This window comes from Astatotilapia calliptera, chromosome 7 (assembly GCF_900246225.1).
Source record: "Astatotilapia calliptera chromosome 7, fAstCal1.2, whole genome shotgun sequence".
NCBI classification, from domain to species: Eukaryota; Metazoa; Chordata; class Actinopteri; order Cichliformes; family Cichlidae; genus Astatotilapia; species Astatotilapia calliptera.
Genome location: NC_039308.1, coordinates 37,547,546 through 37,567,677, shown reverse-complemented (window position 1 = coordinate 37,567,677; position 20,132 = coordinate 37,547,546). Strand labels below are relative to the sequence as shown.

At 41.0% G+C, this 20,132-nt stretch overlaps 2 protein-coding genes across 2 annotated transcripts in view; one reads left to right on the top strand and one right to left on the bottom strand.

Annotated features, from left to right (window-relative positions):
• LOC113026149 (uncharacterized) overlaps positions 1-19,966 on the bottom strand; it is a 42,226-nt gene extending 22,260 nt beyond the window's left edge. The window contains exon 1 of the mRNA XM_026174615.1: positions 19,604-19,966. The gene's annotated coding sequence lies outside the window, so the exon portion shown is untranslated. The remainder of the gene's footprint in view (positions 1-19,603) is intronic.
• Positions 11,081-19,597, top strand: LOC113026143 (protein asteroid homolog 1-like). Its single transcript, XM_026174607.1, has 5 exons — positions 11,081-12,308; positions 12,413-12,617; positions 17,311-17,370; positions 18,046-18,211; positions 18,292-19,597. The coding sequence occupies exons 1-5, from the start codon at positions 11,097-11,099 to the stop codon at positions 19,055-19,057; spliced, it is 2,409 nt and encodes an 802-aa protein (XP_026030392.1). The 5' UTR covers positions 11,081-11,096; the 3' UTR covers positions 19,058-19,597.
• Positions 19,967-20,132: the final 166 nt, after the last annotated feature.

Sequence of the window (20,132 nt, the reverse complement as noted above, 5' to 3'; positions counted from 1 at the left end):
CAGTGATGAATAGTAAGATGTTCTGGCTTTGCGGAGGGCTTTCTTATAAAGCAGCAAACTATTTCTCCAGGCTGAATGATGATCCTCTAAATTTGTGACACGCCATTTCCTCTCCAGATTACGAGTCATCTGCTTTAGGGTACGTGTTTCAGAATTATACCACGGAGTCAGGTACTTCTGATTTGAGGCCTTAGTTTTCACAGGAGCTACAGTATCCAGAGTCGTACGTAGTGAGGAGGTGAAATTATTAACAAGATAATCGACCTCTGTTGGGGTAGCGTTCAGATAGCTGCTTTGCTCTGTGTTGGTACAGGGCATTGGAGATGATAACAGTGGGTGGATTATATTCTTAAACTTAGTTACAGTGCTTTCAGAAAGACATCTACTTTGATAAAGTCTACTCTTCACCGCTGTGTAATCAATTATTGTAAAAGTAAATGTTATCAGGAAGTGATCAGACAGGAGAGGGTTTTCAGGAAACACTGTTAAATGTTCAGGTTCGATGCCATATGTTAAAACAAGATCTAGAGTGTGATTAAAGTGGTGGGTGGGTTCTTTTACATTTTGAGAGAAACCAATTGAGTCTAATAACAGATTAAATGCCATGTTGAGGCTGTCATTTTTAGCGTCTACATGGATGTTAAAATCACCCACAATAATTATTTTATCTGAGCTCGGAACTAAATTAGATATAAAGTCTGAGAAATCAGACAGAAACTCTGTGTAAGGCCCAGGTGGACGATAGATGATAACAAGTAAGACTGGTTTCTGAGTTTCACAGCTGGGGTGGACAATGTTAAGCATCAGGCTTTCAAATGAATTAAAAGTCTGTCTTGGTCTTTCATTAATTAATAGGCTGGTGTGAAAAATTGCTGCCACACCGCCTCCTCGGCCTGTGCTTCGAGATTTCTGGTAGTTAGAATGGCTCGGGGGTGTTGATTCATTTAAACTAACATAATCATCCTGCTGCAACCAGGTTTCTGTAAGGCAGAGTAAATCAATTTGTTGATCAATTATTAAGTCATGTACTAACAGAGACTTGGAGGAGAGAGACCTAATATTTAATAATCCACATTTCACTGTTTTACTCTTTGGTTCAGATGTGGATACTGTATTGTTCTTTCTTTGTGATTGTTTATGTTTAAGTTGTTTGTTGCTGGTTTTTAGTTTGTTTTTTGTCTTTTTGGAAGCTGACACAGTCTCTATGGAGATGGGTTTTTGGGGGGGTAGCAGGAGGAGAGAAGCTGCAGAGAAGCGTGTAGGACTGCAACTCTGCTTCCTGGTCCCAACTCTGGATAGTCATATTTTGGGGGGTTTAATAAATTTGTCCATATTTCTAGAAATGAGAGCTGCTCCATCCAAAGTGGGATGGATGCCGTCTCTCCTAACAAGACCAGGTTTCCTCCAGAAGGTTTGCCAATTATCTATGAAGCCCACCCAGACACCAATGAATACGGGAAGGTGCTGAGAGCTATAGAGATATACAGAGGACTGATTGAAGATGAGATGGAGGTGAGAACATTCAACAACAGATACAAATAATTAACAGCAGAAAAAAATAATGAGGCCAGGGGCCTGTGCTTCGTACGTCGCTCACTACATCCAAGATCAAATGACACATCCAAGACCAAATCATCGCGCTAACCGTGAGCTCGCTAATCCGGTTCCCCGAACACACCTGCTGTTGACGATTAGTACAGCTGGACGCACTAATGTGACATCACTGGGTGTCGTAAAAGGGGCTACGCATCGATAGTAGAAACATTGATCGGCAACCCGCTGATTGGTCGGCGAAAATGTCGAAGGGGCGTGCTCGGTATTTTCCGGCAGCAGAGCCGGAAAATACCTCATGAGTGAGGGATTTCAGGAGTTTCAGAGTTTAATTAAAACGCAAGAGAACACTGCAAAGGCTGCAAAAGCAAGGAGAGAGGGCTGGCAGAAAGTTGCTGACAAATCAAACTCGTAGGTAATTTAATAATAATAATAATAATGGACTGGGTTTATATAGCGCTTTCCAAGGCACCCAAAGCGCTGTACGATACCACTATTCATTCACTCCCACATTCACACACTGGTGGAGGCAGCTACGGTTGTAGCCAGGCTGCCATATCGCGCCATCGGCCCCTCTGGCCAACACCATTAGGCGGTAGGGTAGATCTATCATATGACACTATATTGTCCAATATCATATGGCATTATATTATATTATAATATGTTATATTATATCCCCTTTCACATTAGAGCCACAACAGGACCCACAAGAACATGGGAACAAGTAAAAGTGGAATACAGGAGTATTCTACAGAATGGTAATATTTATCTCTTAGATTGCTTTTCGTCTCTTGGCAAGGTAATACTGGCCTGTAATACTCTGTTAGTTTGTTCATAACAGCAACCAAGAAAAGGGCAGAGGAAAAAAAGACAGGTGGTGGTCCTGCACCCCCTCGTCAACAAGTTGGTTAAGTAAATAATACCCTCACGGGAATATCGATATCTCTCTATGAGCACACTGTCGCGCTGAGCTAAAGGATCCTGTCTATCCCGCAATATACGCTGAATTCTGAGGACTCTCCTTATCAATCTTGCACCTTCCGCAATGGGTGGCTCACGTATACGGACAGGACACGGCTGCGACAGGCTTCCCAAATCCACCTTCGCTTTTATAGCCGTGGTCTCTCATCTTGATTACACGAAGTAATTTACAATTACTACTGTGAAATATGAATTACATCTGTAATAATCACATACATGTAATAGAATGTTAATAGTACATTTCCCTTTTTTAGGGAAATGACCTGTATGTATCTGTGTGACATCAATGAAAGGATCAAGTGCTGCATTATCTTTAGTTACATTGATAATATTTATTTATGGTGAAACAGTGGTGGAATATCGCTGTTGCTTTCGTATAAATGACGCGGACATACCTGCGTGGCCGCGATCTAATCCTGTTTACATAAAGTAAACCTGCTCCCGAACAGGTTTACGCTTACGGCTCTGTTGCTATGACAGCAAGTCCCGGATGAGCTTCGGGGAACCGAACGATCCAGGATCACGCGAAATCGTCAACAATCTAATCCAGCTAACTTACTTAGCGCGGTACGAAGCACAGGCCCCAGGTCAGACACTCACACAGGCTGAAGTTAGAGACAGAGTACCGGGCTGTGGTCGACTCCTTTGTCACGTGGTGTGAGCAGAATCATCTGCAGCTCAACGTGGCAAAGACCAAGGAACTGATCGTGGACTTCAGGAAGACCAGGAAACACTTGACCCCTGTTTCAATCCAGGGGGTCAGTGTTGACATTGTGGAGGACTATAAATACCTTGGAGTACACATTGACAATAAACTGGATAGGGCCAAAAACACCACAGCACTTTACAGGAAGGGCCAGTTTTTTCTCTATTTTTTGAGGCGACTGAGGTCCTTCAACATCTGCCAGAAAATGCTGAGGATTTTCTATGAGTCTGTTGTGGCCAGTGCGATCCTCTATGCTGTTGCATGCTGGGGGAGCAGGCTGAGGGTCGCAGATGCCAACAGACTTGATAAACTGATCCATAAGGTCAGTAAAGTTGTGGGGAGAGAACTGGACTCCCTCAAGGTGGTGTCGGAGAGACGGATGTTGTCCAAGATAAAGACAATGTTGGGTAACACCTCCCACCCACTCCATGACATGCTGGTCAATCACAGGAGCTCGTTCAGTGAGAGACTGAGATTACCGAAAAGCACCACTGAACGACACAGGAAATCTTTCCTGCCTGTGGCCATCTCCCTGTACAACGCATCCACTTAACACACTGGTTACTGCAACAGCTACACCCTTCTTGCACATGTTCTTTTTCAGCTATTTATTAATAAGTGGCTTTTATGTATATATATGCCTGTATATATTGTGCTATTCTTAGTTAGTGTATTGTCTGTCTTTGTTAATGTTTGTTTATAATGGAGCACTGTAACGAAAAATTATTTCCCCTAGGAATCAATAAAGTATTCTGATTCTGATAAAACCACACACAGGAAAAAAAGAAAAGCAGCTACTAACATAAACAGAAAGTGGAACAAGAAGACAACAAAACATAAAAAACGAATAGTAAACATGGATGAACTGCAGAGGAAAACAAAACGGTGAAACTTAGCTGAGCTAAAAACAGAAAATCATCACAAAAGTAAAAGTCATCATAAAAACAAGAAAGTTAAACAAGAACCAAAAACTCAAAATGCTGAAAATCTGTGATTAAATCAGTGGGAATTCAACTCCTCACCAACACTGAGCTGCAGTACTTTATATTCATGTTTGTTCATAAATAACATTCATGAGCACGAACTTTGCTTCACTTGTGATCCAGCTCTGAATAAGATAGAAATAGAAATGATCTGAGTTCATTCATATTCATGAACTGGATCCCCAGGTTTCATTTAATTAACACCAAATCACAACAACATTCCCCTCACAGCATTTTATATTGTAAGATAAAGACCACATTAATACTCCAGCTGTTTGTTATGTGTTCCTGTCTCAGTGGCAATCTGGCCCTCCAAGATAAAATGCTGCCTGCACAGATTTAAACACACTTGGTCTTTTAATCAGGACCGACTGGGATGGGGATTATTTTCAGCTGTTTTCAAGCTTGCTTCTCTACATCAGTTACCTGCTCATTTGATTTATCTGTATGTCTGTATTGATGACAGTATAAGCCTGTTCTGGAGATCCATAGCAGAAATGTTGATGTGATCCCCATCCCACATCCTCATCTGAATGTTTAAAAATCAGGACTTTTACCATCAAGACCATTTGTTTCATCATCCATTATTTTATTTTCTTAATTTCTTGATCACTGAACGTGGAAATGCTAACATGACAAATGACACTTAGTAGCTGTTTTACGTCACACAGAATCCACTGGAAGTAACATGTTGTACAACAGCAGGTTACACTGATCATCACTTAATTTGATTAAGTTTTATTATTTTTATTATTTCTGAATTATGGTGACAGTTTGTGTTTCTTTGTCAGATGTTTTCTGTCTTAACTTTCTTTTATTCACTTTCTATTGTCCATCTTTCTGTCTGAAACATCAATTTAACTTTAAGCTGGAGATGCTGATTAGATTCACTCTCTGAATTCTATTAGTTGAACATCGGCTGATAGTTCGGGAAACCAGTTATTAACTGTGTTTGCCAACCAAAGTTTCGACTTCAAGCTCTGAGTGCGCTCACATGAAAGGAGGGGCGTCACACGTTGACTACACAAAGTGGATCAGCTGAGCAGCTTACAGCAGTCAAACACTATTAGAGGAACAGGTGGCAGAGATCAATAAAGAATATGCATCAGTAAAATGAATGCTTCAGTACAAAATAATTAAATCTGATGAACTCACAACAGGACTACTGAATGTGCTCTCAGTGATGCCGTTTGTTTCTAATATGACACTTCAGAGTTCATGCAGGTAAACATTAAAGGTGTATTGTTTGTGTTAAAAAGGTGCAGACTGATATATAAAAAAAGCTCTTTCAGCAGACTTTTTATATATGACTAATTTCTAGGGGATTCTTGTTCCCATGCTGCACCGCTACACCTGATCTTAAGGTTCCTCCACTTACCAAATCTCACTTTAACCTGTGCTGATAAATGATCTCAGGCTATTATGTCCAAGCAACATCGAGTGTCAAGAATGAAGACATTCTTGACATTTAATGACTATGCAGAATAGTTGCAGACAAATATAGTACAATGACAAAAACATTGTTTAATGAGTAAATATTAAAGTAATTAATGAAGCCAAATTAAAGGAAAGAAATAAGGAAGTGATGTGGTTGTGAAAACATGCCCTACTTCCACCCTGATTGAAGGCTAACTGTGCTGTTTACATTCATGGACATTTACTCTGTATTTATAAACCGTATTTATTATACTGTATTGCAACCAACACCCCTACCTCTAGCTATATAACTGTATTTATGATAGTAGCAACCCAGCAGCTCTAAACCTTACTGAATGTGCAATACCACTGTTCACATAGCACCTTATAATGCACTAATCCCTCAGTTCCTGCTTACATTGCATATCTTTTTATCTTACATACCTTTTTTGTAAAGATAAAAAACGACTATCTTACTTTCTAGATACTTACGTTGTAAGAATCTGAGTGTAAATCTACATGCTGCCAACGGAGAGATGCCAAACTGTGTTTCGTTGTTCTTGTAACAGTGACAATAAAGATCTATTCTATTTCATATTGAACTGTAGCAGCAACCAATAGTGTTGGTCTCCAGTTGGTATCAAATACTGACCATTGGTGATTGTTTAGCTTTAACAGCATTAAAATAATTTGCTTTTTTTCAGTCTGATGTTTATCAGTTTGTTTAAATATAGTACTGTGCAGAATTGTTGAGTAACCCCTCATTTTATTATATTTTGCTTCAAGCAATTAAACACTACAGTAAAACTAGTATATATTTAAACAAACAATGAATGGTTGATTCTTTGATAAAACACTGGCCTGTTCATAATTCAAACATTAAAAAGCTCCAAACACAAGGGATTAAGGAGTGCTGTGCTGGGCTCCATAGTTCTGTGCTACAAGTAAACCCGTTGTCCATCCATCCATTTTCTTCCGCTTATCTAGGATGTATTATGTGTTATACTGACTGATGAAAAGAGACCAAATAGGCAAAACTGTGTGCCATAGTCAGAGGTTAACTGGTTTGGTCACAGTTGGCGAGGGAACCGTGTGGAGAGAAGAGAAAGCAGACCAAAGTGCAGGCACTGATGACAGCGTAGCTGTGAGTGAATTTATTTAGTGAAAGACAAAATGAAACAAAAGCAGAGCATGAGGGGGACTTAGACTAACAAAACCTACACTGGGATAAACTAACAAAAGAACATGAGGAAAGTAATTAGTAGTACTATTATTAGTAAATGTTACAAAAACCTGAACACCAGGAATGCGGAGCCTGAGACATAAACACCGGGGATGAGACACATTACACCCTGGAGAAAACAGACGATCTGACGAGGAACAGAGGTGAACACACACAATAAATGTACACAGAGGGAAACGAGGAAATGGCAAACAGGCAGAGAACACAGCTAAACATAATCAAACGAGATAAGACAGAGGGGGAGCAAACAGAATACACTGACGCGGGGCATGGCACTGTCAAAGGAAATACACGAACATAGAAACCAGGACACTAGATGTAACACAAGGAACACAAGGTAGGCACAGTGGCAAAACCTATGGGCTGGAAAATCTTTAAATTACCAAAGAATAACTAAGAATACTAGAAATACGAAAGACAAAGCCATGACAAACCACTAAATCACAGAACTATAAGAAAACAAAACATAAACACAGAGTCACCAGACTCCGGACCATGACACTGCAGGTGTCTGTATGTTGCTTCAGCATCTAGCTAGCTCTACTGAAGATGAGATAAAAATAAAGACAATAAAAACATAAAAGGAGTAAACTATTTTTAAGTGGCAGGTAATTTCAAACGCAATGTTTCTATCAGCTTAACAAATGCACAAACTGTGCTGCTAGCTAAAGGTCCAGCTGCTGTATTTCACAGGCAGGTGATATTTAAAGGTAAGGACTGCTCATTTAAAGCTTACATGTAAGTCCTCATGATTTTAAATCACACATTGGGTCTGTAATGTGACATTGTGCTTTTTTATATTGTGAAACCTGCTGCTAAACAAACGGAGGTAAACTGTGTTAAAGGTTATATGAACATCCTCTGCAGGTTAGTGCAGGTTAACAGGTTAGTTTGCTGTACTGTCATGGATTCAAAGTAAAGAACAGTGTGTGACTGGTGCACAGTGTCTGTGGTTTCATGGTAGGTTGCATCAAGTGTAGCAGAGATTCAGATGACTTTTAGATGATGATCCTGAGATTCATTCACTGAATTCCACCTTCATACCAGCTTTGCAGAGTCTAATATAAACACAGCATAAACAGTATATTAGGGGTATTCAACTAAAATTTAAAGAGGTTGAAAAAGAGAGAAATTTGCCTTAAAAGTGTTGGAAATGCATACAACATGATCCACAAGCGTAAAATAATATTTACAGATGAGTACAATGATTTGTGTGTAACTTTTGAGGACTCACATGTGCGTGCTTCAAACCACACAGAAATAAGAATCAATCTGAACACACAAGACTATTTTACAAATGCATAAATCCAAACCCGTGTAAATACTGATCATTAACAGACAGTTGATTAAGTTTAGCTTCATGAATCTGATAATTTTATCTTTCAAAAACCTTGCTGGGAGCATAAGTGTCCCCTTTATTTGAAATAAGTAAAAAGAATAAACAAACAAAACAAAACAAATAGACACAGGTACACAGTTGAAGCCCAGAAGTCCCAGTTTTACACTGGGACTTGAACATAGCTTGCACTTGTCGATCTGTGTGAACCCCACGTGGGCATGTGATATGATCTGTGTGTACCAGGTGACCGGTGCACACGTATTTGAGGTTTTGTGAGTGAGTGAGGGAGATGTTACGTGTAGTTTCAGACATTTGGGTGCAAATTTCTCTCCATATTTAATCAACTCCCCACTTTTCTGCTCAGTGAATGAATTGAGTTTTAGCTTATTCTGACAGCATTTTAAACCTGGGCTTGAATGGAGTCAGGGTCATCCTTATACACATGTGGGGTGCTCATTGATGAGCTGGGATCGGTATTTAGTTTTGATAAAGTTCACTGTGGAGTGGAGCCAAACATGGTCAAGATGCACAGAGCTACTTTCCTCCTACCTGAGAAACCTGTCTCAGTGGCAGGATCAGTTCTTATAAACTGCTCTTTCAAGTCCACATCATCTTAGAGAAAGGAAGAAATAGATAAGGAACAAACAGTGCTGTGAACAGTGAAAAGCAATAGGTGGATGCTGGGCCTCTCCAGATGCAGCTGGTGACAGAGACTATCTTTGTTCTTCTTTCTACTGCTTTCATGTGTAACTTACTAACTCAGCTGTTGGTTTTGCAGCCTTGGTGGTTCCTGGGTTATTCTTAATCTTTTAGAGTATGCAATCTTCTGACCACATCTGTACAATGTTTTCCTCTGCTTACTTTCTACATAACAGATGTTCAAGGTGATTACATTAATTGAAATAAACTTTTCATTATTATGCATTAATATTATATTAATATGGCACCGGCTCCCCTCTGGGCTGTGTTCTTTCTCCTCTGCTCTTCTCCCTGTACACCAACGGCTGCACCTCCACCCACCAGTCTGTCAAGCTAATCAAGTTTGCAGATGACACCACCGTTATTGGACTCATCTCGGACGGGGATGAGTCTGCCTACAGGAGGGAGGTTGAACGTCTGGTGTCCTGGTGCAGCCACAACAACCTGGTGCTGAACGCCCAGAAGACAGTGGAGATTATTGTGGACTTCAGGAAGCACACAGCCCCACTCCCCCCCATCATCCTGACTGACACCCCCGTCACCTCTGTGGACTCATTCCGCTTCCTGGGTACCACCATCACCCAGGACCTGAAGTGGGAGCCCACCATCACCTCCGTCATTAAGAAAGCCCAGCAGAGGATGTACTTCCTGAGGCAGCTGAAGAAATTCAACCTGCCACCACGGACGATGATGCAATTCTACACTGCAATCATCGAGTCCATCCTCACCTCCTCCATCACCGTGTGGTACGCTGGAGCCACTATCAGGGACAAACAGAGACTGCAGCGTGTTGTGCGCTCTGCTGAGAAGGTGATTGGCTGCAGACTCCCATCTCTGCAGGACCTGTACACCTCCAGGACACTGGGGCGTGCAGCTCGGATCTCAGCTGACCCTTCTCACCCTGGACACAGTCTGTTTGACCTGCTCCCCTCAGGCAGGAGGCTCCGGTCCATTCGCACCAGAACCTCTCGCCATAAGAACAGTTTCTTCCCCTCTGCTGTTGGACACATGAACAATAACCGTATGACTGTGCCCGCCACTAACACATGACCCTACGCTGTGTCACTGCATCATTCCATGTTTGGCACTGATCACCACCTGCACTCATGTATATATCTTTCTACGTAGCACTTTTAATTTTTATTCTTACTTTCATTTTCTTGTCTATTTAAGCGTAATTTATGACAGCATGTTTGCACTGAAGCACCGCAGCAATTTCCTGATGTTGTAAACCTGCTCAACATTTGGCAATAAAACCCTTTCTGATTCTGATTCTAACAAGTATCTCTACCTCTACTTAGGTGACAAATGACTCTAGTTGTTTCACCTCTGATTAGAAACCTAAAAATGTGAATACAAACACACTGCAGTGATTTGCAGCTATTCAAAGCTCATGAGTCAAGATATGAAATGTTGAAATCTTTTGTAAATGTGTTTTACTTCAGTGCAATGCCTGCTCCTCACATAGTCTCCAACAATATCAGGTTTTCTCACAATAATCCGATGACAGTCTGAGGTAATGATTCTCTCTAGCTTATCACAAACACTGTTTTCACTCTGTTATTTAAAAGTATGGGTGAATGCTCTAATGAGTCAATCAATTCATTGTTTCACAGAAAGCCAGTGCACCTGAGTTTGGACTGTTTGTAGTAAAGAAAGGAGAACATGGACTGAATAGGCAGTGTTACAGTGATCAACCCGAGAGGTGGTAAAATCGTGCCTTTCTTTAGCAGTGGCTCTCAATTTGAAAAGCTCCTCTTCACAACATAGTTCATTACTGAATTTAAATACTGATTTTTTAAACACCAGTTGGGACATGTGTTGATAATAAAACCTTTTTTAACCTTTATTAGTTTGGGACTAATAAAGGTTTATCGTATCGTTTTCTTATCTTAAAGAACTAAGTATCTTTGATATATTAACAGAGCTGGAAAGTTAATGAAACACATTTCATTTTGCACCACATAGTGAAATAAAACTGAAAGCCACAAGATGAAGATAAAAGAAATGAAACCAAAAGAGTAACATAGGTATGCTAGATTAGTCAGAGCAGGTGTGACTGGATCTGTCAGTGTGGGCGTGTACCTGTACGATGTTCTAGTAGGTGTATAAATATCTGCAGACACAGAGGCATTAGCACAATAACCACCGCTCACCTTCACCACACTTTAAGCAATAATGGGAATTTTAAAGTTAGAGGACTTGATAGATCAGATACCTTCTCTCTGTGAGGAGGTTAACATAGAAAAAACAGGTCTCATCATTGATGGTGCAGCTCTGTACTATTTTTTGTATTATTACTCTAATCTGAAGCTGGACCAGCGCTGTGGAGGAGATTATCCTGGATTTAAAGATGAGGTCTGTAACTTCTTTAAGACTCTGCAGGACTGTGAAGTCACTCCGTACGTCTTCCTGGATGGAGGCTCAGGATCTGACAAGCGTGAACATCTTGTGTCTCATCTAAAAAAAAAACTGGAAAAAGCAAAGACAGTAGCAAAGACTGAGCTTGGCTGCACTGTACGAAAAAGATACAGGCCTAACGTCTTACCACCTCTGGTCAGAGATGTCTTCATAGAAATCTTGAAGGAGAAAGACATAGAGTTTAAACAGTGTTTAGGAGAGGCAGACCCTGAGATTTTTTCTGCTGCAAATCAGAACCAATGTGCTGTGCTGTCCATTGACACAGATTTCTGCATCTATGATGTGCACAAAGGTTTCCTTCATCTTAAACACTTTGAGTGGAAAAGAAAGAAGGATGGAAAAATTCCTGCTAAGCTCTACACACGTTCAAAGTTTTGTGAGCATTTTAAATTGGACCCTGCTCTCATGCCAGTCTTTGCTTCAATAGCAGGAAATGATTGTTCAAGATTAGGTAAAGAAATATTTGCAAATGAATCATCTTCACCTGGCCAAAACGACATCAAACGACTGTATGGTATGCTCACATTTTTAAGCAAATTGAAGCTGGACAGCTGTAATGATTCAGTGAAGAGAGAACAAGCTCTGCAAAATGCTGTAAATCACGTTCGTGAGATCGAGGACAGATCTTTCAAACTCTCCATTCAAAAATATGTTGAACCAACAAAGACTGATTCTGAGCTGCCTTTATGGGTTCTTCAAAAAATTGAGCGTGGAGAACTCACCACTTTCGTCATAAATATTGTGGATCAGAAGACAATGATCCTGCCTGCTCTTGTGGAGGACTTTTCACAGCCAAGCAGTTACACAGCTGCTTACTGCATCAGACAGTACTTCTATGGACTGTTAACTGGAGGTCAGATGTGCACTGAATATGACAGGGATAGAGAAGAGATCAAAGACAAGCGTGTCCCATCAATACTCCTCAGCAGTGATGAACAGAAACAACTGGAACTAGAGCGTCTGCATGAGGTACTGATGTTAATCAATAAATGTGTTTAATTACTCTGACAGGCCATAAACGTGTTTCCGTGGTACACATGAGCATCTTGTCTGTGTGGTACCTCTCTGTGCAGGCTCCTGAAGATTTGCGTCGCAGAGTGTTTGAAGAAGCTCTGCAGGTTCAGACTTTAGACTTAGGAAACATCCCCGACCATCTGAAGCTGCCAGTCTGTGTGACTGTTTTCTGGTTCAAGAGGCTACAACACCACCCAAAACCTGAAACTGTCCACTGCCTCCACGCCCTCCTACTGGGGTTTATGTATCACCATGACAGTCCAGGTAAGTCTCACTGGGTAACATGGTATATATTTCCCAGATAATGGATAGAAAATATACTGTACTACAGGGTGGGCCATTTATATGGCCATTTATATATGGCCATCCAGTATCCGTAGTTTCAGGTGCTGCACATCTCGTATCTTCACACCATAGCCAATTGCCTTCAGATGACCCCAAAGATAAAAGTCTAAGGGGGTCAGATCGGGAGACCTTGGGGGCCATTCAACTGGCCCACGACGACCAATCCACTTTCCAGGAAACTGTTCATCTAGGAATGCTCGGACCTGGCACCCATAATGTGGTGGTGCACCATCTTGCTGGAAAAACTCAGGGAACGTGCCAGCTTCAGTGCACAAAGAGGGAAACACATAATCATGTAGCAATTTCAAATATCCAGTGGCCTTGAGGTTTCCATTGATGAAAAATGGACCCAGTATCGTTGTACCCCATATACCACACCAAACCATCACTTTTGTTGTTCCAACAGTCTTGGAGGGATCCATCCAATGTGGGTTAGTGTCAGACCAATAGCAGTGGTTTTGTTTGTTAACTTCACCATTCACATAAAAGTTTGCCTCATCACTGAACAAAATCTTCTGCGTGAACTGAGGGTCCTGTTCCCATTTTTGTTTTGCCCATTCTGCAAATTCTGTGCGCCGATCTGGGTCATCCTCGTTGAGATGCTGTGGGCTCTTGCTGAATGAAGCTAGGACAGCCACTGATGTTTCTTCATTAGTGACAGTTTTCTTGCGTCCACATTTTGGCAAATCCAACACTGAACCAGTTTCATGAAACTTAGCAAGCAGTTTGCTAACTGTAGCATGGGAGATGGGTGGTCTCGTAGGGTGTCTTGCATTGAAATCTGCTGCAATGACCCGGTTACTGCGTTCACCAGATATCAACACAATTTCAATCCGCTCCTCACGTGTTAACCTCTTCGACATGTCAATGGCTGTGAACAAAGAGAAACCTGTAAATAACTCATGAAAGAATGAAGTTACGTTGAAACCAAGCACACCATTGTTTTTCTTGTGACATTACCAATAAGTTTGATGTGTCACATGGCCCTCTTCCTATTGAAAAAACAAAAGTTGTATCCAAGATGGCCGACTTCTAAATGGCCACCATGGTCACCACCCATCTTGAGGAGTTTGCCCCCTCACATATACTAATGTGCCACAAACAGGACTTTAATATCACCAACCATTCCCATTTTATTACGGTGTATCCATATAAATGGCACACCCTGTACTAAAAGTAGTCACTCACCCATCCAAATCATTGAGTTTAGGTGTTCCAATGACTCTCGTGGTCTAGGGTGTATGAACTCAAGCTCCTAGGAATGCAGACTGCTCCTACAAACATGAGTAAAAGAATGCTTCGCTCTCAGGAGCTCAGTGAATTCCAGTATAGTACCACGCAACCTGTGTAACAAGTACAGTCGTGAAATTTCCTGCCTACCAAGGCTATGTCCACATGTACACGGGTACTTTTGTAAACAGAGATTTTCAGTTTTCGTTAAAAAAAAAATCCGGACCACACGTGCAGTTTTGAAAAAATATCTCTGTCCACATCTAAAGGCAAAAAACTATGGAAGCCCGTTTCCGCCACTAAAAAAAAAAAAAAAAGGATCCATAACTCAAAATTTCGAGTTATTTTCTCGAAATTTCGAGTTATTTTCTCGAAATTTCAAGTTAGTTTCTCGAAATTTCGACATATTAACTCGAAATTTCGATTTATTAACTCAAAATTTTGAGAAAAGCAACTCGAAATTTCGAGTTAGCGCTGCCAATCAGTAATCTACGTGAATGACGTCATTTCCATGTTACCCGGAAGCTGAAGACCTCAGCTACAAATGCTACAGCTAAGCTACCGGTATTACATCCAGTCGTGAATGCACAGATTGCTGAGTGTTTTCAGCCTGGCTTCACAAATGATGAAATCCCTGTGTTATTAGCTGAATCACATGGTGTTACTATCAGCAAACATACTTTAATTTGTTGGGATCCGTTTTTGAGTGCGCGGTCCTGCGCCATATGCTTCCGGGTAACAAGAAAGCGACCTCATTCACATATATTTTTGATTGGCAGAGCTAACTCGAAATTTCGAGTTATGGATACTAGCTTTTTTTTTTTTAGTGGCGGAAACGGGCTTCCATAAAAAACTAATCAAATGCTGTCAAGAACATGCAAAAAAAAAAAAAAAGGTGGCAAAATAATCCTAACCATGTTGGCCAGTTAAGCACAAACAAAGATGGCACATAAAAGCAGAAAGGAGTCCTATGTGTGGAGGGACAGTGAGGTGGAATTATTCCTCAATATCACGCTGGAATATAAAACAGCAAAAACACATGAAAACACGAACTGGGAGACTTGCCAGGGCCTTTGCAATGCTCCAAACCATGCTTTCAGTCTGTAAAACAAATTCAATGAGCTCGACTTAAGCATAGACCAAAATAGTGTTCGTGAGCAGTGCTTCCCACGGTTGCGTATTCTTTCTTTAGGTAAGGAAGCCATGGGTATGCTGGATCCTCAATAAGGAAAACTGGAATTGCCTCTTTATGTTCCACAGTTCATGCTATTTTTGAAATGTGTGTTCAGCATAGAATTTGCAAAAATATGGGTTTTGTGTACACTGCCTTGCCAACGCAACATCAATAAATTAATACCTTTAGTCACAGGTGGCTTGTATGTTCAGAGAAAACCTCCCCTTCCTGTTAACATGGTCCATAGAATTCATGGATGGTTGCTTTATTTCCACATGGGTCCCATCCACAGGACCAATACACTGAGGAATTCCATAGGCTCAGTAAAACCCTGCTACAAGTTCCTCTACTTTGTACTTGCTGGTAACTGTATAAACACAGGGCCCAAGTGAACAGTAATTGCAGTACAAACTTGTCTTACAATTTTCAACACCACTTGCCTTAATAGTCCGAAAGCGTTTGCAGTCTTGCATAACCTCACTTCATCAGCTAAATAATGCAATGTGCATGCAACTTTTTTTTTTACAACACTGACAGGCAACTTCATTTTCGTTGTTTGGGCTTCAATGTGCAGACGAAGTAGCTCACAAAGAGCCAAAAGTGAAGTCCTCAACATGCAAAAATTCTCTCGCCATTTTTCTGGAAGTACCTCCGTGCTTTCAAAGTTGTCTATCAAGAGGTGGTTCGACCCAGTCTTCGTCCGAAACAGACGACTTTGGCGTTGGGATTTGGGTTGTGAGAGCATATGTGTTGAATGTAGAAGCCACAGAAGTAGAAGTTCACTCTGACGCCTCAGTCTTTCTAAATGGAGGGAAAGTAACTCCGTGTGTGTGTATATAAGCGTGAAAAAACTGCAACAGTATTTTGTCTATATCTGCCATTGTAGAAATTTATCTCATGTAAACACAGCGTGAAGTCAAAAATGGCGCACACCTTTGACGTTGGTTGACTAAATCTCAGTTTTCCTCGTCCACACGTAAATGCAAAGAGTTTTAAAAAATCTCAGTTTTCAATGATCCAAAACACCGTTTACGTGTGGACGAAAGGCCCAAACGCATAGAAAAGGCTGCATTTTCAAAAATACCCATGTACATGTGGACGTAGCCTAAAATTCCATAGTCAGCTGTTAGTGGCAGTATAACAAAGTGGGAGCGATAGGGAATGACAGCAACTCACAAAGTAGTAGGCCATGTAAAATTACAGAGTAAGCAGAAGCATTGTGCTCAGAGGTCACCAACTTTGTGCAGACAGTCACTACAGACCTCCAGACTTCGCGTGGCATTCAGATTAGCTCAAGAACAGTGCGTAGAGAGCCCTGTGTAAAGGGTTTCTATGGCGACTAACTGTATCCAAGCTTTGCATCACCAACCACAATGCAAAGAGTGGGATGCAATGGTGTAAAGCAAGCTGCCACTGGACTCTAGAGCAGTGGAGACATGTTATCTAAAGTGATGAACCACACTTCTCTGTCTGGATATCCGACTGATGAGTCTGTTCTTGATGGTGGTCAGGACAACAGTACTTGTCTGACTGCAATGTGCCAAGAGTAAAGTTTGGTGGAGAGGGGATTATGGTGTGGGATTGTTTTTCAGGAGCTGGTCTCATCCCCTTAGTTCCAGTAAAAGGAACTCTTAATGCTTCAGCATACCAATACATTTTGGCCAACTGTGTGGGAACAGTTTGGGGACAACCCCTTCCTGTTCCAACATCGCTGCACATAACTGCACAAAGTAGGTCCATAAAGACATGGATGAGTAGGTTTGATGTGGACAAACTTGACTGACCTGCACAGAGTCCTGACCTCAACCTGACAGAACAACTGTGGGATGATTTACAGTTGAGAGTGCGAGCAAGGCCTACTCGTCCAACATCAGTGACCTTACAATTGTTTTTTATGGAAGAATGGTTAAGAAAAAAACAATATAATGGAGGCTTTCTGATGGCACTTATAAAATTGTGTTGTCCGTCCTACACTGGACGTCACTGCTTATTTATTCTATCTAAGTAATTGCGAATGTGCACCATGAGGGATATCTTTCCCCATGGAAGAAGAATAAAAGGTATTAAAAATGAAAAGAAGGAAATCAAGAAAAGCAAAATGAGGGAAGTTAACTGTTATACAATTTAAAATAAAATCTGGTTTAGCTATCAGCTGTCACTGAAAACAATGAAAAAGTGTCACATGTGAAAGATGTTCCTTCATTTCAGAAGCTAACAGAGAGGTTGAAGCAGCATCGACAGCCTCCTCTCCAAATGATGGGAAACAAGGTGAGCTCATATAGCGGAGACCTTAAGTTATAAACAGTTGTATCTATCAGTATCAACACTCTAAGTACAAGTTTCAAAACTTTAAACTTTCTCAGTTACAAAGATAAGTATATTATTTACAGTTATTCTGGTGTGTCTTGATGAGCTGCTTTGACCCCTGTTGACCTTCAACACCAAACAGGTCGAAAACAGTCTGAGGCTCTAAGCAGGTTAACTTGGGACCAGGCTAGAAGAAGATTGTGAGCATGACAGAGGATGACAGTGGCAAAAACATGTTTCTGGTGAAATGTTGTTAGTTGTTTTTAGTGTTACAAGTGTAATCGGAGTTTTCAATTTTTCAAGATACACAAAAAAAAACTTATTTAACTAAAAAATATTTGTAGATTATAAAGTGTTGGGAAATCAATGTGAAAACTGTGCAGACATGGACATCGTGGACTGTTAATAAATGTAGAATATGAATCACTACTGGCTACACTGAAAGGAAGAGGGCCCACAGAGATGACTCATGCCCTTGCATGTCACAGCAGGTTAAGACTGTAATCAGACATCCTGTAGTCAGAGTTTGTGTGACAGCAGCAGCACTGATGCTTCCACATCAGCCTGAACAAGAAGACAAACTGCTGCTGGTCTCTGGTTCTGTGTCACTGAAACTTTGTCTTATTTTGTCTGTAGAGGACGAGTTTGAGAGGAAGATGAAAGCTTTAAAGGATGCAGCTATCAGGAGGAAATGGCAGCCCCGTGTGGCTCATGCTTTCAGCCAATGGCTGTGCTGCATGAGGCAGAGCCTCCACCTGAACCAGCTGCTGTGTTCCCCTCTACCAGAACCTCAGTGTGCCCGGTAAACACCAGACCAACGATGCGCTCCACAGATGTTTAACACACTTCATCAACTTTAACTGAGATTTTCTGCTTTGTCAGGCTTTACTGTGGACCTCTCCTTCATCGGCTGGCAGATGAAGACACGATTGAAGAAGTACAGAAAACACTGAGAGGAGAAAAGAAGGAATTATATGAATATTTAAAGACGATTTCTTATCCAAAAACTACTGGGGAAGGGCCCTCAAGTGAGGAACAAGTACAGAAGACTGAGATAGAGGAGAACTCAGATGAAGATTCCAAAACCAATCCAGACAATCCACACATTGTGGAAAAAACTCTGCTTATTGGTGATGCTGTACTCAGAGATGTGCAGCTAGAGACTCCAGGAACTGTGATCAATTGCATTCCAGGAGCAAGAGCAGGTGACATTAAAGCTTATCTGAAACTGCTGTTTCAGAATGAACATAGATATGGGAAGATTGTAATTCACGTTGGCAGTAATGACAGCATTTTCTGTCAATCCGAGGTCACTAAAATTAGCATTGCATCAGTTTGTAACTTTGCCAAAAAAATGTCAGACACTGTAGTTTTCTCTGGTCCCCTCCCCTATGAGACCAATGATGTCATCTATAGCCGCATGCTGTCATTGAACCACTGGCTGTCTGCATGGTGTTCAGAAAACAGCGTGAAATTCTTAGATAACTGGCAAACCTTCTGGGAAAACCCTGATCTTATTGTGGAAGATGGCATCCATCCCACTTTGGATGGTGCAGCTCTCCTTTCTAGACGTCTGGATGAATTTATACAGAATTTGGACAAGAAAGCCGAGTTAGGGTCTGTTGTCATAGAGACTGTGACTCCATAACACCAAAGAGTCAAAACAGCTAAATGTGGTTTACTAAATATATTATTTTTACAGTAGACGTTAAGAACACAGAGAAATGAAGTGATGCAGGTTTAAGAGATTAATGGCTTCCTTATATTTTTGGATAAACATGATGACGTTTTTAAAACTTAAAGTAATGCAGAAATAAAACACAATCCTGCCTCAACATTTAATACAGCAAGAAGAAAAGAACAAAATCAGGGAAATAAAGAGCTGTCAGTTTGGTTTGTTTTACTTCTTTCAGTCAGGTGATTGAGCTGCACTAACTCAAATATAGTTTATGAGCAGCAGGAAACTGAAGAAAACAGGAACATGGATGCCAGTCAGGTGTTTAATGAGCAGCTGAGAGAGGAAAGGAGGAGCCTTTCAAGAATTTATCAGACAAATCATTTGGTATAGACAAGTTTTTTTTGTAAAATCAAACACCTTTTGGAGAGTATTCTCATCCAGAAAAACTGTAGTCTCTGTCAGATCCGGTCCTCTTTAAATTTTAGCATGTTGATGGTAAAAATGTCTTTATCTTACCCGTTCAGCTGGTGCTGTGCCTTCTGGAGTATTTTTGTTGCTTCAAGGCCTTAACAGAGCTCATTTGCAGACTCTTAGGAGTAATCCTGTTTTTTCTGCATCTGAGGCTGAATCTCAGGTGGTGTCTGTAATCAGCCATCTTACATTCTGTTTGCTCATACTGACATACAGCCCCTAATCCTGTTAACTCTGTGATTTCATGCTGTTCTCCGGTGATTTTCTTTTCATCAGATCCCCCCCCCCCCCCCCCCCCTTTATGCTCAGTTTAACAAATACAAACTTGGACCAGCGTCAGTTTTGCTAGTTCAGGAAATAAAAGGTGATGAAAAATAAATACATTGTTTTGCTCTGTTTAATGTCCCTGTGTGTGTGTGTGTGTGTGTGTGTGTGTGTGTGTGTGTTTCACTGGTGTTTGATTGTAGGGGTGTTTGTTTCTGTTACGGCCCTAGCAGGGCCTTCTCCTGAAGTTGCCTGTGTGGGCGTGTCCTACGTATGTCCTGCCTGAGCTGCCACCTTTTTGCTTTTGAAC